This window comes from Dasypus novemcinctus, chromosome 21 (assembly GCF_030445035.2).
Source record: "Dasypus novemcinctus isolate mDasNov1 chromosome 21, mDasNov1.1.hap2, whole genome shotgun sequence".
Classification (NCBI taxonomy): domain Eukaryota; kingdom Metazoa; phylum Chordata; class Mammalia; order Cingulata; family Dasypodidae; genus Dasypus; species Dasypus novemcinctus.
Genome location: NC_080693.1, coordinates 60871761 through 60887072, shown reverse-complemented (window position 1 = coordinate 60887072; position 15312 = coordinate 60871761). Strand labels below are relative to the sequence as shown.

At 52.6% G+C, this 15312-nt stretch overlaps 1 protein-coding gene across 1 annotated transcript; it reads left to right on the top strand.

The window, feature by feature from the left end:
- Positions 1-5210: 5210 nt before the first annotated feature.
- Positions 5211-9636, top strand: LOC101436121 (keratin, type I cytoskeletal 14). The gene is made up of 8 exons (XM_004471620.5): positions 5211-5838; positions 7066-7148; positions 7702-7858; positions 8015-8176; positions 8260-8385; positions 8481-8701; positions 8795-8838; positions 9382-9636. The coding sequence occupies exons 1-8, from the start codon at positions 5284-5286 to the stop codon at positions 9477-9479; spliced, it is 1446 nt and encodes a 481-aa protein (XP_004471677.1). The 5' UTR covers positions 5211-5283; the 3' UTR covers positions 9480-9636.
- The last annotated feature ends 5676 nt before the right edge of the window (positions 9637-15312 follow it).

Here is a 15312-nt window from a genome sequence, read left to right as displayed (position 1 = left end):
AGAGACTGACATCTGGGACTGCCCAGGTCCCAGCCCATGGTCCCTGCAGGTGACAGCTGTGAGCTCTGGGAATCTTCATCCTCTCAAACAGATGACTGAGATTTGGTGGGGAGGGGGTGGAGCAGGGGAGGGTGTAGAGGGGCAGGGGGAGGCAGGGCAGGGGGGAGGAGATGCTCAGCCCTGGGGCCGGCCTCCCAAGGAAGGCTCCAACTTGCCGTTTGACTCTGAGACTGTCCACCTGTGACATGGGGGTGATCCTGACTGCCCCCTTCTTTTCCCCAGGGCTGGCAGAGGCCTAAGAAAAGACTCCAGACATCATCTCTCCAAGAGAACTCAGCTGGGGTGCCACGGACAAGGCACGGGGAGGGCTCAAGGAGGCCCAGTCTCAGCTCGGGGCTGGAGGACAGGAGAAAGCATTCCTTTTTAGGCTTGGACCCCCTCCCCCTCATCCCCCTGCTCCTCAAAGTCTCTCCTGAAAGCCACAGCCCTTCAAAGAATCTAGGGCAAGTGAGGCTTTTGAGCCTTGTGGGTGCTAAGGGCTCTCTCCCTACACTGATGGATGAGAAAATCGGTGGGTGAAAATTTAAGGAGTAACAGCATGTTTGCATAGTCTTAAAGTATTTTCCTCAAGATATTTATTAATCCCAAAGGGAAAAATAGTAACTTCCCAGTGGAGAAACCCAGGGTAGAAGGGAACAAGGTTGACATATGACTTATATACTCTCTCTGCCTGATAGGATGCATGGAGGAGGACATAATGTCATTTCTGTGATATTCTTGCCAAAATGCAGAACTTCAAGAGAGAACAGTGGACAAATTTTGAGAGCTATTCTACAAAATAACCAATCCGTGCTCTTCAAAACTGTCAAAGTCATGAGCGACACAGAAAAATTAAGACATTGTCACAGATTGGAGGTGACTAAGAGGAGACCTAACGAAACGCAGGTCCTGCAATAGGAAAAGGACATTGGCGGGGAAATGGGTTAAATTCAAAGTCTCTGGTTTCATTCATTGGATTCTATCATTGCTAATCTCGTGGTTTTGATGAGTGTGCATTGTTAATAGAATAGTTAATGTTAGGGGAAGGTGGAAGTGTTACTGGATTTTATTTCAGCTCTTGCTTATGCTGCAGAAATGAATTTCAAGAGCATGCCAGGTGACTTAGGCCAGTAATTTATTCAGGTAGGGAGGGAAGAGAAATGGGAGAAAATAACAGAGCAGTGGTCCTAGGTAGAGAGGAAGGGGTTGAAAAGTGATAAAGAGGGCTGATTTATAGGCTACAGTTCTCTATTATAGGTTATAAATGACCAGGTTTACTTGCGTGGCCACATGGCATAGGAAAAATGGTGAGATCAGAGCACATTGGGCAGGAACAGGTCCAGAGGTAAGAGAGCAGGGTGGGCACAGGCCTCACCGTCTGCTTTATAAACTATTAATTACTCCACCTCTTTGCTAATGGCAGGGGAGGGGCTCCAGCTGTTTGCTGCTTTGATTGATCACCCCACCTGTCAATCTCCGAGTGAGGGCCCAATGATAAAGTCCTTGGGGAATATCTGGAGCTTTTCCCTGTTTCCAGAAGAAGTTTTTGTTCTGGATAGCAGAATCCTGGGGGTGGGGGTATTTCAGCACGTCTTGGGGGTTGTTGATGTCCAAGTGGACTCTCTGCCAGGTTCCAGATCCATCTATTGCTTCCCTATCATTCTAGCCTGCTTCAAAAGGAAGGTACACATGAACTCTGTACCGTTTTTTAAAGATTTATTTTATTTATTTATTCCACCCCCCACTGCCTGCACTCACTGCCTGCTCTCTGTGTCTATTTGCAGCACATTCTTCTGTGTCTGCTTGTCTACCTTTGTTTCATCCTCTCGTTGCTCCAGCCTCTGCGGCGGGGGCTGTCAGCTCTCCATGGCGGGGGCCAGCTTGCCTTCACCAGGGGGTCCCGGGAATTGAACCCGGGGCCTCCCATATGGTAGACGGGGGCCCAATCCCTTGTGCTACATCTGCTTCCCTCTCTGTTCTGTTATTGCAACTCTTCTTGAAAGCCTAAAACAAAAAGTTAAAAAATACACAAGAGCCTCTTGCCCCGTGGAAGCCGTTGTCTCTGGGAAAGAGCCAGAGACATTGGCTAGTGGGAAGTATGCGTTCAAGGCCTGAGGTTTCTGCACCTCTCTGCCTCCCGCTGCCCAGGTCCCTCATGTGTTGAGCTGACGATGCCTCCCAGATTCTTCCAGTGGGCCCCGCCCATATTTTATCACTGCCAGCTTTCCAGCAAGTTTTCACCACCCGCCTCTGTACCTTGTGTAGCGCCCTGACTGCTTTGGTCTGCATTTTTTTTTTCCATGTTTACTTGTATCTAATGTCATTTTGACGTACATCCTCTCTCCCCTTCCAGGCTGCGGCTTCCTCGGGCCAGGCTCAGTCACTTCCACTACGTCGTGTGCTCTGAGGGCAGGGGCTAAGCCCCTCTCCTCAGGAGGGGCTGTACTGAGGTACTGAGGTGGCCTCCTTCCTCAGGCGCCCACCCCTGAGGGCCCAGCGCAGTCCCCAGCACACGAGGCTGCTCTGTGGGGGGCCGCTGGCCTTACCCGCCTCCCTTGCTTGACTTGGCATCTGTCCCCCCCTCCCAGGCTGGCGGGGAGCCTCACTCACCAAAGGGGCACTGCCCTGTCTCCTCCTTAACCCACCTCCTTTCCTGGGACAGGCTGGAGGGAGGGTCTGCCGAGGGTTGGGGAAGGGGTTATCTGCTGTGCCCGCTCTTCCCATCCCACTAGCGCCTGGCACCCAGAAACCATCTCTCATTGTGAGATCGTGAGCCTCGGGCCTCGCAGGCATTGAGTGGGGATTAGGAGGATGGCACCCTGCCTCCTCCCTGCCTGGCTGCGCTGTCTGTAGGTCTGAGGTCACTGGGTTTCACGTCTGCGGGGAGAAGGGCAGCTGGCCCCGGGATCCCTGTCAGGATTTGAATCCTGGGTCGGGGAGAAGAGCTTGTGCCCCAAGCCGGACTTCTGGAATCCATGAGGGTGGGGAGGGCGCCTTGGCCTCTTAGATGGTGGGCATGGCTTTATCTGCCCTTGGTTTCCTACCAGTCTTGGTCTTTCGGGTTCCCCTTGGAGGAGGGGGAGGAGGGAGCTTCTTTTGGGTCCCATGGGACCAGGAGAAGGGGAAGAAGAGCCATGCTTGTGTCCTGTGCTCCAGGGGGCCCATCCCTGCAGTGGAGGGAACCAGGGTGGTGGGGGACACAGAGGAAAGGGGTACTGGGCCCTGCACCCTGGTCCTGCTCCCCAGATCCCTTTCATTTCTCTCCAGGGGGTGCACCCTCCCTTTCTCCTCCTACAGCCAACAGCGTGCCTCCCAACGAAAGCATGGCGCCCTCAGCCACCCAAATCCCCACTGCCTCTCACTGGGTACATTGTAGGGCTGGGCCTAGGGTGGGGGGATCATTCTTTGGAAAGAGATTAAGGGTGTCTGTCAGTGGCGGGTGGATTGGGGTGGGGCCCTGGCTTACTCACATCCTTCCAAGTCCTCAGCGCGGCAGATTTGGGGATCCCACAGCCTTAAGAGTCTGCCTCAGCATTGTCTGCTGTGCTTTTTTAGGGAAAGGGCCTCTCTGACTTCTGCTTTGGTGGCAGTGGAGGGGGGGAGGTGGGGGTGTGGTGGGCAGGTTCTGCTTCCTTCTGGGAGCAGCTGCTTCTAGGAAGCACGTTGGAGCCTCCAGCGGGGGCTGTTGGGACCTGTCTGGGGAGATGGGACACGGGCAGCCCCAGGCATGACCACATTCCTCCCAACGTGCCTGCCAGGGGCCTGGAGCCGAGGGGCTGGTGGCGGGTGGGTGGGGCTGGACAGGGATTCCTTTGGAGGTTGTCTGGGAGAAGGCCTTTGGGGCTGGGTCAAACCTCCTGGCTTGGGGGGTAGCTCCTCTCAAAGGAAGACTGGTGGGCGTGTTGGGTGTGGGTGAAACGGCTGAGACCCTTCTATACAGCCCCCTCACAGCAGGACCAAATGGACTCCTGGAAATGTCCCCTGGTCCTGGGGCCTCAGGAGCCAGGGACCTTAGGTTAGCTCTGGCCACATCCTCCGCAGGGCCTTGCAACACCCCCAGGTGCCTGCTCGCTGGCCCCCCCCCCCCAACTCCCCTGACCACTCCACAAGGCTCTCCAGTGAGGTGCCTGTGCCAGCCCCTGCCCCCCCCAACAAGGTTCCTCTGGGGCCTGAGAGCACATCCACAGGGGGTTGCTCTGCCTCCTGCGGAGCCAAGCCCGAGCTACAGTCATGCTAACCGGCCCCCGGGCCACACTCGAGGCCCTCAATCCTTTCACGGACATTGTCCTATCTGACTCTCAGAGAAGACTCTGCAGGCTCCCGTTTCACAGAAGAGCAAACTGAGGTTCAGAGAGGGTAAGCAGCCAGGTCCTGGGTCACTCAGGTGTGAGTGGCAGGGCCTGGACTCATCTAACTCCAGACTCCAGGCTCTTCCCCAAGGCCACCTGCCCTTGACCAGACTGAGCTGTCAATGTCAAGGTCCCATCCGTGGGCTTGAGAAGGGCATGAGATCCTCCCCTTAGGAACACAGTTGTCTGTGCCCAGGGCTGCGGATAAGGCTGCCCAGATTTCCCTTCCATGGGGGTAGGGGTGGGAGGCTGAGCCCCTTGACCGTCTGGGTCCCTTGCAGGGCGGCACCAGGCTCCTTAGCACAGCCAGCAGGTTAGGCCTGGGAGGCCCCCGAGACCATCTTGTCTTGTTTTATAGAACACACTGACGGTGGCGTGTTCTGCCCCAGGAGACCTTGCCACGTTGGCGTTCCTCCAGTCAGGCATGGGTCACTGGACCTGTGGCTTCCACGTGGAAGGAGAGGTCCACCTGGCTGATGGGGTGCTAACAGGCCACCAGGTTTACAATGCAGAGTGGCCCTGCTTCCTCTCACCCTGGCTGAGCTCAGCACTTGGGCTTCTGGGGGCTGCGGCTCCCAGAGCCTGACGGGAAAGTGTAGCCTGCGGGCCCACACCTCCCCGTGTGAATCACGCCTGGCGGGATAAGAAAGCCCCGAACACCCCAAACAATGAGTTCCCAGTAAAATCTCACAGACATGATGAGACGGAGGAGAGGAGGGATTTGGCTGGGAGTTGGCACAGGCCCACGGGTGATGAAAGCCAAGAGGAATGGAAAACGCCAGGCCCGCCCCCTGCTCCTGACTATAAATCACTCATACCCCTTTCTGACACATTTGAGCACCTTCCTCTCCTCCGCCAGCTCACTACTCGCTCACTCTCCTTTCTGCTCGGCACCATGACCACCTGCAGCCGCCAGTTCACCTCCTCCAGCTCCATGAAGGGCGCCTGTGGCATGGGTGGCGGCTCCAGCCGCATCTCCTCTGTCCTGACCGGAGGGTCCTACCGGGCCCCCAGCGCCTACGGGGGCCTGTCGGTCTCCTCCTCCCGCTTCTCCTCCGGGGGAGCCTGCGGGATGGGGGGCGGCTATGGCGGTGGCTTCAGCAGCAGCAGCAGCTTCGGAGGGGCCCTGGGTGGTGGCTTCGGTGGGGGATACGGTGCTGGCCTTGGTGGTGGCTTCGGTGGCGGCTTCGGTGGTGGCTTTGGCGGTGGGCTGGGTGCCGGCCTGGGTGGAGGCTATGGCGGGGGCGACGGGCTCGTGGGGGGCAGCGAGAAGATCACCATGCAGAACCTCAACGACCGCCTGGCCTCCTACCTGGACAAGGTGCGCGCCCTGGAGGAGGCCAACACCGACCTGGAGGTGAAGATCCGCGACTGGTACCAGAAGCAGCGGCCTGCTGAGACCAGAGACTACACCCCCTACTTCAACACCATCGAGGACCTGCGGAACAAGGTGGCTGGGCCGGGGTGGCACCTCACTCTGGGAACAATAGATGCCTCAGGTCACTGGCACCTTTAGATTCCTGGACAGGACAGACTCCAACCTCAGCCTTCTTCTAAGGCCATGGAACTTCCCAAAGAGGGCTAGTCTGGGGGAAGATGCTCTCCCATCCCCCTCCCTTGCTCAGATTCTTCTGAGCTCCAGATCCTCAGGCCATGTTAGACCAGTGATTCCAACCCTTACATTTTAACAGAAGTTGAAGCTTTAAGAGGTGCCCAAGGTCACCAAGTAAATTAATGACAATGCTCAGGCTCAAACCCTTGGGCCCCACCTTCTAGTACGGGCAGCAGCTACCTGTTCTCCAGCCCGGGGGAGGAGTGAGGCTATAACGGGACCAGGCTAGGCACCCAACCCGCTCATTATCTCATTAGTCTGCGCGTGGCGGTTGCCGCCCAAGAGCCGACGCACCCGCTGGCCCCTCCCCACAGCGTGAAAACCCCACGGAGACCATGGACTGCAGCCTCCTTCATAGCCTCTGCACAGGAGGGAGCCTGGGTGGGCTTGCATCTTCTGCCTCGCAGCCCCCTTCTCCCTGCCTCTCACATTAGGCAGGCAGCTCTCTTCCCTTCATGTCTGGCTGGGTTGGCTCTTTTGGATTAGGGAAATTAGATGATGAGGGAAGGAATTCTAGCCAAGTGCAGGGTTCAGTCTGTCTTCTTTTTTTAAACTCTAATCCTCTGTACAAGTTGGGTCTCATCTCTTGGGAAAATCCCACCTAAGGTCCCATGCCCTGTGGGCTTGAAAAGGAAAACATGTAGCAGCAAAGGCCTGGCAGGGCTGGCTTTTGCAGAAAGAGGAGAATTTAGGTCAGGAAGAGGGTCTAGAGAGGCTTTGAGCACTTCCCTCATCTGTAGGTGGGGACCTTGAGGCCTGGAGGGGACCTGTTTCAGTTCTCACAGTGGGTCAGTGGCAGAACTGGCACCAGAACACAGGGCCCAGGGCTTTTGATTCTAGAGACAGGGCTCCTTCTCCCCCTCTGCTGACCACAAGTCAGCAAAGTCTGGGATCAAAGCTGGCCCACCTGGGTTATCCTTTGGGCTGCTGTGGGAAGGCTTGGGAGTCTGTGGGGAGGAGGAGAGCTCAGGCTAGAGATGGCTGCAAAACCCTCCCACAGACTGCAGTGAAGTCTGGCTGGTGATGTCTGTCTGACAAATGTCCTGTGTCCTTTCCATCCTGTAGATCCTCATGAGCACTGTGGACAATGCCAATGTTGTCCTGCAGATCGACAATGCCCGCCTGGCCGCTGATGACTTCCGTGGCAAGTGAGCGCACAGTGGTGGCCCAGAGCATCCCATTTTCCCAGGGTGGGGCAGTTTTGGAGCAGTGCTCCCCAAACAGAGGTGAACACTGTCAGGATGGCTGCACCTGGGGTGCTTGTAAAAATACAAGACTCTTGGGCTCCACCCTTGGAGATCTGGTTCTGCTATTTTTTTAAACAAATGACCTGGATGATTCTGATTCACATCCAGGTTTAGGAACCACTGCTGTGAGGCATTCCCCACTTTCCCACTTACTCTTGAAGTGTAGGTGGTAGTTGCATTTGGAGGTTTTGTGCGCTGTTGGTGGCTGAAACTAGAAGTGCCACTCTGTACTCCAAATTCTACCACATGACTTTAAATCCAGCCCCCCCAGGAATGTTCAGATCTGAGTGATCAAAGGACACTCTGCCCAAGCACACCCTTTTCAAGACTGGTTCCTGAAACCACCTCCCACAAGGGGCCAGCGATGGGGTGTAGTTGCCAGGGAAAGAGCACAAAGCATTCATTCAGTGTGGCCAGAATAGGTATCTCATTCCTTTCTCTTGGGTCATTCCAGGTATGAGACGGAGTTGAACCTGCGCATGAGCGTGGAGGCTGATATCAACGGCCTGCGCAGGGTGCTGGATGAACTGACCCTGGCCAGAAGTGACCTGGAGATGCAGATTGAGAGCCTCAAGGAGGAGCTGGCCTACTTGAAGAAGAACCATGAAGAGGTGAGAACTGCATGGAAGAGGCAACTTAGGAGACAAGCTGAGAGGGACAAGCTGAAATTGAGGTGGTGGGAGGACTGTATTCAGGCCAGGACTAGAGAACCCCAATCAGCTGCCCTGAGGAGCCTGCTAATTGCCAACGGTTCTTTCACCGTGCAGGAGATGAATGCCCTGAGAGGCCATGTGAGTGGCGATGTCAATGTGGAGATGGACGCAGCTCCTGGTGTGGACCTGAGCCGCATCCTGAATGAGATGCGCGACCAGTATGAGAAGATGGCAGAGAAGAACCGCAAGGAGGCAGAGGACTGGTTCTTCAGCAAGGTGGGTGCCATTTGTGGTGGAAGGGACCCAGGAGACCTGGTCCCCAGAGCCTTCCGGTGTGAATGGTGTTCTCTTTTTTCCAGACAGAGGAGCTGAATCGTGAGGTGGCCACCAACAGCGAGCTGGTGCAGAGTGGCAAGAGCGAGATCTCCGAGCTCCGGCGCACCGTGCAGAACTTGGAGATCGAGCTGCAGTCCCAGCTCAGCATGGTAGGGGTGCTGCCAGGCATGGGTGTGGGCCCAGGGACTGGGAGGGAAGGAAGGACCACTCTCACTGACCTCGGTCCTCTCTACCTCCCTCACAGAAAGCATCCCTGGAGAACAGCCTGGAGGAGACCAAAGGCCGCTACTGCATGCAACTGGCCCAGATCCAGGAGATGATCAGCGGCGTGGAGGAGCAGCTGGCACAGCTGCGCTGTGAGATGGAGCAGCAGAGCCAAGAGTACAAGATCCTGCTGGACGTGAAGACGCGGCTGGAGCAGGAGATCGCCACCTACCGCCGCCTGCTGGAGGGCGAGGATGCCCAGTGAGTGTCCACCCTCTCCCAGTCCACACCCCCACTGCTCTCTCACTGAGGCCCTCATGTGTCTAACAGCCCTGCCACTTTCTTTCTTTGCAGCCTCTCCTCCCAGTTCTCCTCTGGCTCTCAGTCATCCAGAGATGGTAAGCATCTCCTCATTCCTGGGCAAGGACCACCCTCTGTTCCCCAGAGGGTCTAGGGAGTTGGTTAGGGGCTTTTTGAGGAGCTGAGCTAGAATCTTCTCACCCAGCATCCTTTAGAAGCCATTTTCTAAACCTTCTTTAAGGCCTGTGCTCTCCACCCTTTATTTTCTCCACCCAGTGCCTTTGGCAGACCCCAGGGTTATGGTGGCCAGCACCATGGACAGGGCCCCTCAGGGTGTCTCCTGCCAAGGCCAGCCCATTTGGGTTGATTTGGACAGGAGGAGTTGGGTCTGAGTTCTTAGGACGCTCCAGTCTGAAGTCATAGATTTTGTGCCTAACCTCTAACCCTAGTCTGAAAGAAATGTGCTGATGGTATCTGTGCTTTGGCAACAGAAGTGAATGAGGTGATAATCAGGGGAGAGGGCAAGGATGGCAGCAGGGCAAGAGGTTCACTTAAGTCCTCTCAGCTCCTAGGCTCCCCCAGTCCTGACGTGCCCATTGCCTGACCACCTCTGGTAATTCCTTCTCTCCCCTCTTCCACAGTGACCTCCTCCAGCCGCCAGGTCCGCACCAAGGTTGTGGATGTGCACGATGGCAAGGTGGTGTCCACCCATGAGCAGATCCTTCGCACCAAGAACTAAGGCTGTCCAGTACTGCTTAAGCCTAGGAAGTTCCCTGTGTGGATACAGATCTCACTGGGGATCCCCTCTCCTGCTCCCCAAGCACTTCACACCTGGGCCCTGCTTCAGCCATACCCCCTCCCGCAATCAATAAAGCTTCCTTTGCTGAGTGACACAATTCCTGCTTCTGCCTGATTATTGGTGGGAGTGGAGGTGGGGAGAATGTGGGGAGGAAGCATGTCTTTGGAACTTGTCACAGCACCTGGCTGTGGCTTCTGGGACTGGGAGAAAGGGCTCGAGGGTGGGTTGGGCTCAGATCCCAGGATGGCTTTCATCATCCCAGAAGAAACAGAAGTGTGTACCAGGTCATAGGTGGTGTCTCCTGGGGCCTGGAGGAACATTCATTAACATACTCACTCATCCATTCATTTACTCATTCATCCTTCATTTTTCATTCATTCACAAGAGATAATTAAAGGCTTTTTACGTGCCAGGCATTGTGCTAGGTTAATGGTTCTTAACATTTTTAGGATCTGGGATTCCTTTGAGAAGATTTAAAGTCTTAGATCTTCTCCTCCTTGTCCCCCAAACAAGCACACACACAACTGCGTACAATTTCATGGGGTTCTTGGGTTCTCTTCAGCTCTTCAGTGGAGGTCCATGAACCCAAGGTGAGAAAGCTTGCTCCACTGACAGTCCTGCCTCCCTCCACCCTGTCTGCTCCTGCTTCCATAGCTGGGTCTGGTTGGTTGACTGAGGGCAGATTGCTTATCATTGCCAAGCCTCAGTTTCGGCATCTGTAAAGTGGGCATGAAGTACCTACTTCATGGGCTTGTGAGATTTAACTAGAAGAATGCTTGCAAAGCCCCTAGCTCAGAGCTTGGGCATGGTGCAGGCTAGTGCGTGGCCACATTGGTGATACTGCGTGTACGAGCTCTCATGCATGGTGGCTCCCTGTCCACCGCGAGGTTTTGGGAACAGACTGGCTTCTCGTCCTGGCTGTCTTCCTTATGAAGTCTGTGACCTTGGAGTTTCTGAGTCTCAGTTTCCTCACCTGTATAATAAGGATGATGAATCCTACTTCTTGGGTAGATAGGAGAATACAAAGAGTTAATGCACATTAATGAGGCAGGATTGTGGGAGCCTCCCTTTGGGGCAACTGTCTTTTCCTCTTTTAGTGGCTGGGAATAGTAGGGGGAAGGGAAGGAGCCTCATCTGTGAGTATAGAAGATTCCAGGGGTGGGTAGCACCCACTGCCCCAGGCTAGGAAAGAGTTGGCCAGTCACTATATCAGTTTCAACAGCTCAGTCTTTTGGCTGTGTGAACAAAGTTTCGAGGGGAAGCCAGGGCTGGGGCCGGGGTTGAAGACTTTGGCCAGGGGTCTAAAATCCTGACCTTCGGAATCAGACAGTCTAGTTTGGAGCCCTGGTTCCTAGCTGGACTGGCCTTGAAAAGTTCGGGCAAGATACTGAACCCCATGTTCAGTATCCCTTTTACAAAGGGAGGAATAAAAGCCCTTACTAAGAACTCTTTTTAAAAAAAACTTTTCTGAGACAAATCACTCAATTGGTCTCTGAAGCCTTTGTTTTCTAACTCTGGAGAATCAAATGAAAAATCCTGGAGTCTTTAGGAATCAGAATGTGAGTTTGTCTCAACTCTTACCTATTTACTTATGCTCTTAGAAATTCAAGATAGTCACAAATGGATATTATGTAGACAGCATCAGCTCTAACATGTGTGTGTGCATATATACGTATAACAAATTGCCAGCTAAGTTTTTAAATGTTTAAGAGTTAAAAAAAAAAAAAAGCCCTTACTACATATGACTGATGGAGGATTAGATGAGCTCAGACAGGCCACGAGTTTAGTATCATACTTGGCACATAGTAGCACTCTATAAATGGTAGTGTAAGAGGGTGAGTTATTAGGAAAAGGAATGAAGGGATGTTGGTTTCTCTTGTCCCACCTCCACCCCAGAGAGCAGAGAGGGCTGCATTGTGTTCCTGAAGCTCTGGAATGTCCTTTTATCTGAGTTTTGGCATTGAGAAGGGTTGATCTGGTTTCTTCCTGGGTGAGGGTGGGGTGTGCTGGAGGTGAATGACTGGAGTTTGGAGGTTCAAGGAGATGACACAGGGAGGAGGGGCGTTTGAGGGTGCTTCCTTGATGACTGGGAAGAGAGGGGTGATAGGACCCTGGTGGGAGGGGCCTGTGTGATACCCCTAGGCATGTGGGACCCCGGATACAGGTGTTCTCAACTGGGCAATGCATCTCCAGCTTGTTACTGGATTTTGTCTAGGTTCTTGACTATGCTGCAGAAATGAATTTCAAGAGCATGTTGGGTGAATTAGGCCAGAAATTTATTCAGGCAGGGAGGGACGAGAAATGAGAGATCACGGGTCCCAGGTGGAAAGGAAGGGGCTGAAAAGTGATAAAGCAAGCTGATTTACAGACTACAATTCCCCATTAAAGATGATAAATGTCCAGGTTTTACTTGTGTGGCTATCATGGCAGAGGAAAGATAGCGAGAGCAGGGCGCAGAAGGCAGGAACAGGGGCGAGAAGAAGGCGAGAGAGCACATTTAGGCCTTGCACCTGCTTTTTGAACTGTTAATTGTTCCACCCCTTTGCTAATGGCAGGAGAGGAGTTCCAGCTGTTTGCTCTTTTGATTGAATACCCCCTTCCCATTATCCCCAGTGAGGGCCCAATGATAAAGTCCTTGGGGAATAACCAGGGCTTCTCCTGGCTTCCAGAGGAAGTCTTGTTCTGGATGGCAGAATCTTGGGGAGGTCTTCCAGCTGCCATCTTGGGGGTTATTGATGTCCATGTGGACTTCTTGCCAGGTTCCAGATCCAGCTATTGAGTCCCTATCTTACCAGCTGGCTTCAAGCTGAATTGTGGCATGGAACTGGGGAGTCATCCACATCTGAGAGGCCATGTGGGTCCAGACAGAGGAAAAACATATCAACAATCACTAATGGTGACTGAAGATGAGAGGATCTGCCTTGAATCACAGGAATCTCCAAAAGCCACATCCCCACCCTGAGGTGGCACGAGAGATTATTAATGTTTCCATCCCCAAAGGAGATTGATATTCTCTAGAGGAATGTAGAAAATGTAGATTTCTTAGATTTGAGTGCCATTGGGAAAGATTTATGTCTGAGGAATGGATGCCATTACTGTTTGGGGAGAGCTGGGCTTGCTTGAGGGTAAAGATGGCGGTTTGAGACCACCTGACTGAAAGGCAGGCTCAGAACTGGGAGGCAAGGAAGTCAAGAGTGGGCTTGGAGGAGGTCCCACCCTGTTCTCCGGGGCCCTGGGGGAAAGGCAAGATAGGCAACTATCCCACACAACTCCACTACTTTCTGGAAGACTCCACATTCCCACTCCACCCTCCACTGGAAAGGTTGGAACCAACACTTTGGGTCCTGCTCCTGGCCACTGCTCTTGCCCACAGGCCATGAGCACCCAACCAAAGACCTGGGCCCAGTAGCTGTGACAATGGCAAGAGTGCCACTCCCCTGCCGCCTTTACCTGCCTTCACCAAAAAAAAATTCCAGCTCTAGACAGGATACCAGGAAAGTGACTCGATAGCACAGTCTAGTGGAGGCAGGAGAGACTATTGCTCACAGGCCTGGGCTGGGTCATGTGACCTCTTGGTCTCCACTTGACCTTAATGTGCTCCCCGCCTTCTCAGAACACAGAGCCGCAGTCCTGGAAGGAATCGGGGTGACCTCTCCTCCAACCTCCTCAACTTAGGGAGACAGTAGCTTGCCCCGGGTCACACAGACTGAAAGGGGGTAAAGGATGTATTCCTTGCAGCCCTCCATCCCCAGTTCCTCTATCCTTCCATGCTTCTATCCCTCAACCCAGTTGTCACTCATCCATCTTCCAATTCATTTATTCCACACAAGCATCATTACCAAGTAGCTTCTAATGACAGGTTTTATGTGAAGTACTGATGCCACAAAGATGAGCCAAGTGAGACTGCTGCCCTTGAGAACCTCAGGATCTGTCAGGTGTGTGCACAAAAGCAGAGCATGAACAACTTATTCTAATGCCATGTGATAGGAGACTATAGTAGAGCATACATTGTGCCTCCCATTTCAGTTCGTGAGCTTCTTTTTAAAAAATTTTAGTAAATCAATTTTATTGATACATATGAATAAAGCAAAAATTCATCCAAAGTGTACAATCAATGGTATTTGGTATATTCACATAGTTGTGTATTTTACTACTTCAATAATTTTTAGAGCATTTTCATTATTCAAATAATAATAAACAAAAAACAGACAAATAAACAAAAAAACCCTCATCACCTCTCCATCTCTCTATGCTTCCCTGACATACACAGCTACTATTCTGTTTCTGTCTCTCTAGTTCATTTGTATTTACGTTTTGTAAAAACAGTCTTATATATGCAATATCCCCCATATCCATATTTCAAATGAGGTTTCACTACGTTATGGAGTTCCATATTACATTTTTTAACTTTCCTTCTAGTAAGATGCATGACCTTAGACTTTCCTTTTCAACCACTAACTGTGAGCTTCTTGATGGTGGAAATGTGTCTCCGTCCTCCCTGGTTCTCCAGCACCCAGTATAGAGCCTGAAGACACGATATGCCGTGTGTGCGCACATGTGTGCGTGTTTGGAGGGTGGGAAAAGTTTGAAATAAGGTTACAAATGTGGTTTGGGGACAAATTGTGAAGGGTCTTGAAACTTTGCTGAGGGAGGATGTCAGGCTGAACCCTGGGCCCAGTCAAAGGGACCCAGCACTCTCAATGACTTGTTCTTGGCCTTGGCTCAGCCTTGGCCCTGGAGGTGAAGATCCTGGTGGGTGGGGCAGAATCTTGCCCACTATAGTCTCTGGCCTCTTTGGGTTTGCAGATAAGTCAGATTGAGCAGGAGGCGATGATCAGTGGCCAGAAGAGAGAGTCCAGCGTCAGGAGGGGATGCAACTCTGACATAGAGCCCAGGCGTTAGCGTTGGAGCTACAGTCTCAGCTCAGCACCTGGTAGTCTTGCACTAGGTTCTCCACTGGAGAGGAGCTATGATGGAGCACCCCTCTTAGAGTCTTTTCTCAGCTCTGGAGAAGTTCTTGGAAGATACCAAGAACTTCTACTGAGGCCAGCTGCAGCAAATCCAGGAGAAGATCAGTAATGTGGAGCACCAACTTGCTGAGACCTGGGCGGAGATTGAGTGCCAGAACCAGAAATACAGCCTTCTGCTCAGCATCAAGACATAGCTGGAGGAAGAAATTCAGACCTCTGTGGGTGTGACCAGGAAGACTTGTGTGTGCCCCAGAACACTATGGAACCCCTAGATCCAGGCCCCTCATGCTAATTCTATCCCTCTGGACAAAGACATCTGGGAAAACTCCTCTACATCGTGGCTTATGGATTGAGGACTTCTTTTTCTGTGGGGGGACCTTTAGACACGTGGGTTTTGGGAAAGGAGGATGGTGACAATGAGAAAAGGGACTGCCACCCTGTGCCAGGGAAAGGAATGCTCCATAGGTTCCAGCTGGAGAATCTCTCCTCCTAGCTTGGGTATAGCCCCGCCTCTGTCCTCTGCCTCACAGGAAGGAAAAGTTAAGAAAGTTCCCTGGTAACCTATATTCTAGATTCTGACTCTGTAATTTGCTTATTCTAATTATTTTGTATCAGTGAGATCATATTAATATTTGTCCTTTCGTGTGTGGTTTATTTCATTCAACACGATGTCTTCAAGGTTCATCCGTGTTTTCACATGAAACAGAACTTCGTTCCTTTTTAATGCTGAATAATATTCCATTGTATGTACATGTCGCATTTTGTTTGTCCATTCTTCAGTTGATGGACACTTTCATCTCTTG

Coding starts and splice junctions, on each gene's coding strand:
- LOC101436121 (XM_004471620.5), top strand. CDS start 5,284: ATGACCACCTGCAGCCGCCAGTTCACCTCCTCCAGCTCCATGAAGGGC. Junction 7,149..7,701: donor GCTGATGACTTCCGTGGCAA/GTGAGCGCACAG, acceptor GGGTCATTCCAG/GTATGAGACGGAGTTGAACC. Junction 8,386..8,480: donor TGCAGTCCCAGCTCAGCATG/GTAGGGGTGCTG, acceptor CCTCCCTCACAG/AAAGCATCCCTGGAGAACAG.